At 33.2% G+C, this 12,714-nt stretch overlaps 1 protein-coding gene across 6 annotated transcripts in view; it reads right to left on the reverse strand.

The window, feature by feature from the left end:
- The window catches only part of LOC143255631 (alpha-actinin-like), a 110,774-nt gene that overhangs the window by 68,535 nt on the left and 29,525 nt on the right, over positions 1–12,714 (reverse strand). For all 6 annotated transcript variants that reach the window (XM_076511629.1, XM_076511604.1, XM_076511639.1 and 3 more), the window contains exons 4-6: positions 11,166–11,252; positions 10,630–10,717; positions 5,387–5,465 (exon numbers count right to left, since the gene is read on the reverse strand). In XM_076511629.1, coding sequence (XP_076367744.1) covers positions 5,387–5,465; positions 10,630–10,717; positions 11,166–11,252 — 254 coding nt within the window. The remainder of the gene's footprint in view (positions 1–5,386; positions 5,466–10,629; positions 10,718–11,165; positions 11,253–12,714) is intronic.

The raw sequence follows: 12,714 nt of genomic DNA on the forward strand, positions 1-12,714 counted from the left end.
AATGGCACAGACAGTAGTTAGTCACAGTTCAAATGGCAATAAAACAATACAATTTAATTATAAATAGATGTATACTGTTATGAATTTAAGAGCTACTTACGATAAAATATAATTTCATATAATATGAAGTCATTCTAGAAAGAAAAAAAAAAGTAATTTTGTTTTATTTTGATTTTTTGATGATTACAAGGTCAGTAAAATTAATCTATCCTGTTTTGAGATAGAGTAGAGAAAATAACATACAAACTATCAAGTTTTACTGAAAAAAACCTGTTTGAAATGTATTTAAGGAATTTTGAGATTTCTTAATTTTAACATTAAAATTACTTTGCACACAGACTATTCAAAATAAATACTCAATACACTCAAAAAAATATTTATTTTGTAAAAGATAGTTCACTAAAAATATGATTTTTTAAATGTTATAGACGTATAACATCATCTAAAATACTGCGAAATTTTGTGAAGTCAAAAGTAATAAATCTTTTGGTTTTTAGACTTTAAATGAGTACAAAGAGGTCAAATGATTGGTTGTAAAAACTGAGCCAGTGTTGAAAGAGTTAATTTAAAATTCCTTCTGGTCTTGATATCTGATCTGCTGAACTTGGGCATGAGCCCATTGGAAAGCATAGTGGTTAGAAAGAGTGGGATACCTATGAAAGGTATTCTATGCTCTTTTTGAACCTTCTGTGCCTGCTTGCAGGCAAAAGATCACCATGGACAAAGATACCCTGTTGAAGTTTTGGGGACAGAGTGAACAGCTGCTTGAGTTATACAATCAGTTACTGCTTCCACACAGATGGATATTCACGTGCAAATATGGGAAAGCAGTGGCCTGGTAAACTAAATTAAAGATATCTGGATCAAGATTCAGTTCAAATAAATGAATTTAAAAATGTTTTTATTTATTTGTTGTTACATTTGTAACATATACATATTGTGTATCATATACACAAATAAATGATCAGCAAATCTGCTGTATAAACAATAGAAACAAGATCTCTTGCAAGTAGGCACATAAAACCCATAGGAAAAAGAATTCATATTACAGTTATTCTGCATAAATACTTACCTTGTATTTGTAGATGTAAAAGTACATGATTGTTTTGTTAAATTTTAGTGGAACATTTTGTGTGTGTGTGTGTGTAATTACAATTCAGCATGCTTAACATTTGCATTCATTATATATTTCAGATAAGGACTCACTACTACTGTTTTGCATTTATTTGCCATCCAACTGCAGAAGACATGTTAAAATATTTTCTGAAGTCCACAAAAGATTTAGATCTCAATAAACTGTAGCAAGTGTCTATGGTCAGACCAAATGTTAATTGGAAATTTCACAGGCAGATGCAAGAAACAATGAACAAAAATCATCTGAAAAATTTAGTGAATGCTGGTTCTTGTGGGTTGCACACAGTTCACTATGCATTTTGAAATGGTGAAGTGGCATCTGGTTGGAGATTAGAAAGCATTCTTTGAAGACCATATTACTTGTTTAAATATATTTAATGATACTCTAGCATGTAGGGAAGACTACATCACAGCAACAAGGCCAAGTGTCTTTCCTCTGAAGTTTTATAGCCATTGATGGATAAAAAATGTAGTTGCTGCTGAGAAAGATGACTTAACATGCTTAAATATGTAGAAAATGTCCAATGGGAATTTATCAAATCCTGGTACCACATCATATGATGTTGTGGAAACCAGTTGTAAAGATGCACCGATGGTAACAAAGCTAACATGTTTTGTTTCTGTTGCTAGCCAAGTAACACCATTTCTACACACATAACAGACAGACAATTCAATGTTTCCATTCTTGTGTGAGGATCTGGATCGTATGGTAAAAGAACTAATTGACTGTTTTGTCAAGAAAAAAATCCAAAACGAACATTATCAACAATGCAGAGTTACTTCAAATAACTGTGACAGAAAAGAACATATACAACAGTCACAAACATTTGCAGGTTGACTTTGTGACTGAAAAAGAAATCCAATGTTTGTTGACAATGATATCTCAAAAATTTGTGAAAAACAACTCATGAAATTCAAAGTAGACTGCAGATCTTTTCTGGTATCATTTATATTGGTAAATTAGTTGAAAAAAATACCTATAAATTATCCAGTTGCCAGAAATATGTTTTGCTTAGATCCCAGACATGTGGTATGTGATGGGGATGATTGTAAAAGAAAAATGAAAAGAATGTTCAACAATCTGATTAGAGCTAAAATGTTACAAACATCTCAGTGTGATGAAATTTTCAGGCAGTATGAGCGATTCCTAAATGTGAGTGTTGCAGCAAATGGAGATTATAAGAAGAATTTCAACCCCTATGCTGTGAATGCTAGATTTCATTTTCTGCTTGCCAAGGACATGGAAAATTAATTTCAATACACCTTACTGTGTATTGTCTGAAACTACATTTGGCATCTACAGCTTCTGCAAGGCAACATTACATTAATTATTTGGAGGAAAAGAAAATGGAACAGGAGAAAGAAAAGAAGAACTTGAAAAGAAAATCTGTACTTGATGAATCAGAATTCAGAATAACATAGAGGATCTTATGAAAGCTGCTGATGCACATGCTGATAAAGTAGAGGCTATAGGTATCTTAGCCTTTATGATAAAGTCAAACAGCTTGAGGTGAACAGCCAACGACAAAAGGAACACTTAACAGAGTCTAAATGATGACACTGCGTTTAAGTTACAGTTGCTCATAAAATAAAGTTTAAAGACAATGAAGCAGTTTATTGGACAGAATCATTCAAATTAAAACAACTTAAAACATCTAAGTTACATAAAATGCTTAGATTCTGCAACTAATTTTTTAAACTATAATTATTCACTTGATTGTTCCTGTAAATTTACATATTCATTCCTGGGATTTTTTCAACTTGTGTCTGTATGTATGCATCTTGAAATGGTAAAAGCACCATTATTGAAAGAAGGAAGGTTGTGTGTGATCTGTGCTCCACCAAACAATCCTTCCCATCAGTATCAACACCACTAAATTGGAGACTTTGTCCATTAAAATTTCCCAGAATTAGAAGAGAAGAAGAACAGGCAACTGTTCTACTATAGTATCAAAATCCAATTTTTCATAAGTATCTCCAACAGACAGGTAAAGAGAACAAACAGTGAAGGTACAACACATGGAAATATGGATAGATACAGCCTCCAAAGTATAGTGAGTGTCACAGACAAGGTTGTTTCATGCTGGTCAACCAGCAGTGCCACACCTCTACAAGTTCATCCATCATACAACCTGTCATTCCTATATAAAGAAGACTGCCAAAAAGTGACAGTATCAGCAGGTTTCAGTAATGTTTCCCAAAAGAAGAAAAACAATCAATCAAGGCCGTAATGTCATTGAAATTTGAAAAATTCCACTGTATTAGTGTGACTATTTTCATTTAAATGTAGAAGAGCTGAGCAAGAGAATCCTTCTCTTTGCAACCACACAATTTTGTTTTGTAGACAGAAGTCTATCGACCTCTACAGAGCCTGAGTTGAGTTGATTGACAGATTTCTATCATGGGATGGAGACTTCAGACTGAGAGCACTACTGAATAATGATTCTGCACCTTAAGGTTGAATAAGATTGACCTGAGCAGTCTACTGGAAGCAACAAAGGGAAAAGAGATAGAAGCAAATGTTGGCTTGCCAACTCATGCAATCATGGAAGGCAAAAGACTCTGTGCATGATGTTAGAAAGACTGAGAAGCATGGAAAGATCTGTCTGCATTTCCACCGTAGTAGTGGAACTGAAAGCAATAGTGTCCAAGATGGAGTAGCTGACAACTTGAGAACCACAGGATGAGACTTTATTTACAGTTTTTAAGCATCATACTTCTTTTTCCTCAAGTCACTTAGGACAGGAATGAAAATAAAAGGGATGAGAACCATCACAAATGATGCAATGAGGGTCTAACTGACACTTGTAAGCATCATGGTCTTTGCTGCCACAACAAGCACAAGTCAAGGAATCACAACAAGATGCCTTTGAATGTTCAAACTGCTGACAGTGGAAACATTTGAGAGGATTAGGAATATACAGTCATACCTTATAGTTAAAATAACCTGCCTTCACAGAGGCAGGTGGATGTGATGATGTAAATACCAAAATCAGAATACTTGTAGGCAAAACCTCAATGGAGCTTTTTTGCAAACTTTGGAAAGTCAGTAAGTCTCTCTAAACCCTTCTGAATGGAAAAAGGAGACAATGTCCTAAGAATTTATTAGACAAAGAATGAAGAACTGAATTGGGTGATAAATGTGTAACAGAGTTGTTTATGTGTGGTTGCTTACCTATTACCTGTTTTATTTTTATCTGGATATGAGGAAACCATAAGAAAATGAAAATTATTCAGTGCCCACTGACCCTGCCACCATGGAGTCCTACAGGGGGATGTGCTACAATACCAAACAAGAGTATAGTAGTAACACCAGGACTTGGTAAGCATTACAATCAAACACAGCATTAGACACAATGTCCACAACACCCATTTAGAATGCCCAAAATTAGTACTCAATTACTCCTAGCCCAATAGGACCAACTGTCTGACCCTGGGAGAGCCACCTCTAGGCCATCAATTTACAAAAATTCAAGACCAAGATGGTGTGTTAAAGTGCCTCAGACACCAGAATTTCAAACCTCAGAGGAATTAAACTACAGACATACAAATTTCTTTGAGAGGTGCTCTAACCACAAACAAGAATTCACATCAAGGGGTTTAAATTTCTTTATATTCTTAAACTGTTGATAAAGATTACTATTTACCTTTATATATCAAGATAAATGTAAATCAAATTATGTTTTCTGTATGTTTAAAATTCATCATCAAAGAAAAATTCAAACATCCAAAAAACAACAACATGCACCCATTATGAAATGCCTTACTGATTTTTTCAGTTAATTATACATTTTATATTTGATTAATTATTTATATAATTACTATAATTAATAATTATATATTTTTACATATTATATAATCATTTAATTATTTTGAACAAAATTACAAATAATAATTAAAAATAATGCATATATCAGAAACAAATGCTTTCATCTGTAAAAATAAGAATGTCTTAATATTTGTTAATGGATAGAGGTAATTCCAATTCTAAAAATAATACTATGAAGATAAAAATTTTGTACTAATATTTCTCGGTTATTTTAGTCACATAATTATTAAAAGAAGAGGAAGATTCAACAAAATTTCCTGTATATAATTATTTGTTAGAATGAATCATATAAAGAAAAGATGTTTTCCTATTGATAAATTTTTTATTAATGTTTTACAAGAAAAAATATTTTGCAATCAATAACTTTCAAACAAATCTATATATTTATCAAGTACTTTACACTTCCACATACAAGAACCTCACCTTTGACAGTTTGCTGTAATCTAATAAATCTGGTCTGTGCCGATGAATCAAAGCACAAAATGCTAATCCATCTTTCCAGCTGCAGAAAATAACATGTAATTCATACTTATTTCTTGATGATGTTTCTTAAAATAGCTGTAATGGATGTTACAAAAATAATTACATATTAAACATGAAAACTTGGTGAAAAAAAAAATATAATTCTGTGTGCTCTTATTTTCTGATGCTTCATTACAAGAGATCATAAAAACAAATTCATTTACCTAAGTAACTTTTATGTTTCTACATCTATATAGCAAACTGCATTAATTTAAGTAAAACAACTACAACAATGACAAAATGTAGTCTTTATTAATGTATGGCAACATCTAAATCGTGTGTATCCTTCCATTAGTGTGTTAATGTTATGTTTAGAATGTATTGTGTTACACTGAACATTAACATTTTCTTACACTGAAAATGTATTTCCAATAGGTACTTACTTTTTTCTCACACAGCTATTTCAATCTTCTTTCTGCCCCCTAACATTTCTAAAATACTTAAATGCAAAGCAAACCAGTCTATATACCTCACAATTTTGTGCCACTTTTGAATACATATATATTGGTGATCACCCTCCACCAATAGTAAATACTTAATGAAAATACATTTGCAGTGTAAGAAAATGAAAACTTTTAATATAGTCTTATCTCTTCTCATACAAAGCTAGAATCCCTTATTGAAAATTATGGAGGTGGCCAGAGTATGTGCCTAACAGTGAAACCAAGCAGAAAATAATACCTAGAAATAACTGGTGTGCTCATAGATGAAACCGAAGCATACATCGGGTCACCACACTACTTCTGGAACAAGTATGCTTTTCACTCTATAAGCAGGAAATGAACTTGACACAAATGGAAAAAAAAAAGATGTGTATAAGCTCAATTCATTCTGATGATTGCAATGTATTATAAAAAAATGTTGCAAGTTTGAAACATCCTTCATTGTATAAAACAGACCAGTAAACAGCTGGCTACCACGGGTGATGAATCACTACATGAAACAAAAACTCGATACACACCCGAAGAGAAACAAGTTAATGGACAGTTTGCCAAATTAGCATGATGGAGAAAAACAACTAGTCTTGGCTATGTATCTACTTAGTGCTAACCAGACAGATAAGGTTCCACAACCTATCCCCAGTATTAGGAGATTGAGAATCACACAGACAAAAATGAAATTAGAGTAACCTAGACATTTTGGTTACAGTATGTAGACTATGTAATATATATATATTAAAATATTAGCTCCAACCAGAAGTAAACAAAGTATCATATGAAAAGCTTGCTTGTTTGTTTGTTTTTGAATTTCATGCAAAGCTACATGAGAGCTATCTGCACTATCCCTCCCTAATTTAGCAGTGTAAGACTAGAGGGAAGGCAGCTAGTCATCACCACCCACTATCAACTCTTGAGCTACTACTCTTTCACCAATGAATAGTGGGATTGACCGTAACATTATAATGCCCCCATGGCTGAAAAGGCGAGCACATTTGGTGCGATGGGGATTTGAACCTGTGACCCTCAGATTACAAGTCAAATGCCTTAACCAACCTGACCATACCAGGCCTATTAAAAGCAACCAGAATTATAAAGAGCAATGTTTTAAAAACATTGTAGCATTTTGTTCATTCATACCTCAAAAGAAAATTCTGATTAATGGTTTCTTCCAATAAACAGTAAAGACAAGCAGTCAAAGACATAGTAATATGGCAAATTTGATTAAAAAAAACCAATGAAGAGATGGCAATCTTGCCTAGATAGGTCTCAATACTCTTAGGAGTTGACAAACCCAACCAGCTAATGTGACATTGGATATATCACAGGAAACAGAAGGGTTCCAGGAGATAAAAGGTTAGAAACGTGAATCCCAAAAGGAGTCAACACATGCCACATAACATAGTAGGGAGTAAACCTGACAAACAAACCCACTTGGATCTAAGTTGAAGAACAGGTGGGAGATGAGAGGTAATGAAATGAGTGAGAAATCATATGGCCTTCCAAGGCCATAGAGTTCTTTAAGAGTTTGAAAAGAAGGACCAGTCTGAATATGACAACATAAGAGGTATAGCAGAGGATTCTGGTGACATTGATAGCATAAGTATCAGATCAACAACAAGACCAATAAAAAACAAAAATGCAGAGTGTGACAGACCAAAATAAGAAGGGGCTGTAAAAAGTGAACTCAAATTTCTTCTTGTATTCATCCTCAGAAATATTGTGAGATTGAAAGTGAGATAAAATCACCACCCAAACATAGTAACCTAACTTCCTGTGAAGTAAGGCCTGTACCTCCTCAGCAAATGAAGTTGAACCTGATGCTTAGGTAGTTGTACGCGAAATGTTGTTTATTGTAACAGAAGTTTCTATTGTTAAAACACTGAAACACAGTCATTCTAAATTATTATATAATTCAAACAATAAACACATGCAAAAAACAAAACTGAAACAATTGAATACAAATGCAATAACATAAAACTGTTGAAAACAGTATTAAAATATCAAGGAAGTATAATCATAAAGGATAGTCGCATGTAAAAATACACACACAGTGAAATGATACTATGCCAATCAAGAAAGTGAGGACTGAGCAGGAACATCAAAGCTGCACCAATATAGTTGTGCAATACTATTGGTGGAAGATACTCATATGCAATACATACACTGCTGACCAAAATCTTAAGGCCAATGAACACACAGAAAAATATATGCATTTTGCATTGTTAGACTCAACCACTTATTTGAGTAGAGCTTTGAAAGATGAAAATAAGAAAAGAGAAAATAAAAATAAAAAACTTGTTTAGCATTTAATAGGGAAAAGGTGAACGCTACAAAATTAGCCTAAATACTAGCTGGTCCAAAAATTTAAGACCATACCAAAAAGAAGTCCTAAACAGGGTAGGAAATGCCCAAAAAGAGGTCTCAGAAGTAGTTGCACGGCCGCTATTGTGAATAACTTCAAACATTCGCTTTGGCATGGGCGATATAAGCGTTTCCAGAAGGCTGGCTGGAATGTTATTCCAAGTGGTGAAGATGGCTTCACGAAGATCATGCACTGTTTCGCCATGAAAAAGTCCTTTGTCCTGTGGATATTGTGGATTGCAGCATTGTCCTGCTGAAAGATTCAGTCATTTCCACACAAGCAAAGGTTTTCAGTCAATAAGGAGCTCTCCAACATACCAATGTAGCCAGCTGCTGTTTGACATCCCTGTATAACCTGAAGTTCCATTGTTCCATGGAAGGAGAAAGCACCCCAGATCATGATGGAACCTCCTCCACTGTGTCGTGTAGAAAATGTTTCCAGTGGGATATTCTTATCATGCCAGTAACATTGGAAGCCATCTGGACCATCCAGGTTAATTTTTTCTCATCAGAGAACAAAACCTTCGTCCACTTTTCTACGTCCCATGTTTGCTGCTTCTCAGCAAAGTTTAACTGAGCTGTTTCATGGTGTGGAAGGAGATGTGGTCTTTGAAGATGTTTACAGTTTTTAAAGCCTTTCTCTTGTAGATGCCGTCTTATTGTTCTTGAGCTATATTCTACGTCCGTAAGGGCGTTAATCTGGTTTGGCGATTGGCTGGTGTCTTGCCTGACAACCCGTCGAATGCTCCTGCTCAATGCAGGAAACATTTTCTTGGGCCGACCACTTGAAATTCTCGTTCCGTATCCCTCAGGGTCTTTTAAGAAATTTGCAAGAGCAGTTTTACTATGCCCAATCTCACCAGCAATAGCACGTTGAGAGAGACCTTGCTTTTGCAGCTCGACAATTCTGCTACGTTCAAACTCTGTCAACTTTTTAGCCTTCGCCATGTTTTTACCCAATGTAACACAGTAGATGTCAGTGGGAGATGTTGACAACCCTAATGTTTGAACACAAATGACTAAATTTCGTTACGTGTTTACAGATTAATGCTTTGTTTCCGTATGATCTCAAACTTTTGTCCAGCTAATATTTAGGCTAATTTCATAGTGTTCACATTTTCCCTATTAAATGCTAAAAAGTGTTCTATTTTTATTTTCCCTTTTCTTATTTTCATCTTTCAAGGCTCAACTCAAATAAGTGGTTGAGTCTAACAATGCAAAATGCATATTTTTTCTTTATATTCATTGGCCTTAATATTTTGGTCAGCAGTACATATTTAAAAGTGGCACAAGTTTCTGGGGCATATACTCTGATGCACAGAGCATTTTTTTTTATCAATGCTTAGGGGCAATAAAAAAATCAAAATAGCTTTGTGTTAGAGAACATTAGACTGCATTTAATATTTGCACATACAAGTATCTATTCAAATCATGATGTTTCATATTATAAAAATATGAATGATGCAAAGAAAAACTGACTATTTGAAAAACCAGCATCTTCCAATCTTTATGTATAGCTTCATACACACTGTATGACAGAAAAAATTAACTTGAAAAAGTAATTTAGGGAAATGATTATTTTAACTTCTTCTTCAGCATATATTCATTAACACTTAAATAGTTTGTAAAGAGAAAAAAAAAGCAAATGGGTACACACAGATATAATTGTATCTCTCTCTGATGAATGTGAAAATTAATGCACACTTAAGTGTCACCTACCACCAACTAAGTAATTTAAAAAATAGAAAAAATAATATTGATGACTTTTGTAATCTGTTTGCTCTTAGAAATATACATGCAAAAACGGCTCGTTTGGGTTGAGAAAATATTTTACGTAGAAGAGCAAACAACATTTCGACCTGTCACGATTCACGATGACCGAAGAAGGTCGAAACGTTTTTCACTCTTCTACGTAAAATATTTTCTCAACCCAAACGAGCCATTTTTGCATATATATTTCTCTACAAGTGGGTTTTCTCGACATCACTGTTTGCTCTTAGGTTCTAAGGATCAATATATATATATATATATATATATATATATATACTTGTAAAAAATTAAATAATAACTGCTAAATAAAAGTATCCACAAAAACAACAAAATTAGTATTTTTAAACAAGAAAATTCTAATATTGTTGTTACATCAATTAGTATAGCCTAATGCACAGAAACTCTACACTGGAGGTATAGGATTCTCGACTTCTTTTTCAAGCATACTAACTTTAAAGCCAAATAGTCCTGCATTAGCTAAATAATTGTTAAAAATAACATGAATTTTTAGGAATCAGAGCTTAATATCTATATTATCTAAAAACTTTGTAGCATCTTTTCTTTCATTCATACCTCAAATGAAAATTCTGAACATTTACATTTCTATATGGAGCTGTTTTTCGCTGGCACCACAGAAGTAATCCTTCTTTAGCTGTCATTTCTGAAATGGAAAAAAAATTAAAAATTTATGACTTTATGAGCAGTAATGATTCCAATAGTACAATTTGAGTACAATTACAAAACTTATAAAATGCTTAAAAAACAACAACAAATAAATAATGTAGTTTCAGTATAATAAAATCTGAAAATACCAAAAAATTACTAAAAACAATGTAAGGAAAATAACTAAGTGGTAAATATTAATGCTATACAATCATCATTAAGTGATTAAGATTCTTTGATCAATAATAATTTTCTTTTTTTTTTTGCAACTTTAACCATTTCTATATAATTTCTGATTGTAATAACATAATAAATAACTTAAGGTATGATGAACTTGTCAATTACGAATATGCTAACATGCTGCAAACTTTGTATGTATAAATATGTAAACTTATTGTATATTTGTATATAAAAATATCAGGAATATACTATACATAATACCAAACCTTCAACTGATATGTCTTGAATAGCAAATCGAAGAATGATTGTCCAGATAAGTCCCAACGTCATTTTGACATTTCCATCCACAATTTCTGAAAACAAAAAAAGGAAAATGTGATACATATTATACAATTACTGGGGCAGGACAAATATAAAATGAAGATGTTAAGTTGTACTGCTGGAGTCCCATTGTAATGGGAAATGGACTCATCTGTTTTCATAATCCAAACTACACTCTGTTACTAATATAGGTACATATTTGGTGAAAGAGACTGCCAATCTAATTGGAATGCAACTCCAAATGAAGAGAAATTTTGCTTCGACCCCTTCAGTAAAGTTTGAAATGATTCCAAAATATTATTTTCAACTACATTTGAGTTTTTAGATGGTTTAAGCATATTCTGGATGTTATCTATCTCAAACTAGTGCTGGACATACTATGGAGTATAGCAAGGTTCCATAAGGTAGATAACAGCTCCTACAACTACATTGCACAACAAAGTTTTTGCTTCTTGAACACTGTTGGGTGTTCATTATAGATTTTTGACTGCTGATCATGAAAATCATATCCAAATTTGCACATCACATACCATTTCATCAAAATCTTGGTTTCACCAGGACATTGCTACAATGGAAAAACGATATCAGGGCAACTGGAATGCGTCAGTTCTTGCTGACTACTGTTGGACACTGCAACGTGATGCACTGGACATTGAATACAAATGAAAATCAGGAGCAAAACACTTTTAATTATGTTGAACTTAATAGCGTATCAGAAACATAAATGCAATTAAATATGTTATTGCCAGTAAACAGTTAACTGTCTATTTCTCAGAGTTCCTACATGATGAAGCAAAACCAAAAATATATTTGTGCATACCCATCAGGTACCTGTGAAAATCATCAAAAACTTTTCAAAAAAATTTTTGTGCAGTGCTATTAGAATTATGCAGACCTAACTACACCAATTAAAACTGACATTACAACTGTTCACAGACAGGACAATGCGATCATTTTTATATTTTTCAGACAGCTGTCATACCTAGCTCTGGATCTTTCACACAACAGTGAGTAATGGGATTCACTGCTATACATAATCATTTCCTATTCTTCACCTGAGTTTCAAAGCTCAAAGCACTGAAAACCCAACACCTTGCATTTAATACTTCTAAGCAACAGTTCAACTATGAAACCCAACATCACATACTGAGCTACAGATATGAGCTGTTATTAAAAGTTCCCTAAATGGTTTCATTTCAAAACATTTTAAAGTTTGTATGGACTGAGGAGTAACTAATTTTGGGCAAAAGGATGAATGTTTTGGTAACCTAAAATTTCTTTAGCATTTTCTTTATAATCAATTAGGCCATAAAAGGACAGCTTGGAATGTCTTTGACATTTATTTCACTAACAGTGTATTCAATAAGAGTTAATCTTTGATGATCTGTGTGCTTCTGAATACAGACTTCTGATCAGCTGCTAAATTTGTAAACCTTAAAATACTTTAACAGAATTAAATGCACTTTTCCACTAGTTTATTAGAAATGCATGTGT

Source organism: Tachypleus tridentatus, chromosome 1, assembly GCF_004210375.1.
Source record: "Tachypleus tridentatus isolate NWPU-2018 chromosome 1, ASM421037v1, whole genome shotgun sequence".
In the NCBI taxonomy this organism is placed as follows: domain Eukaryota; kingdom Metazoa; phylum Arthropoda; class Merostomata; order Xiphosura; family Limulidae; genus Tachypleus; species Tachypleus tridentatus.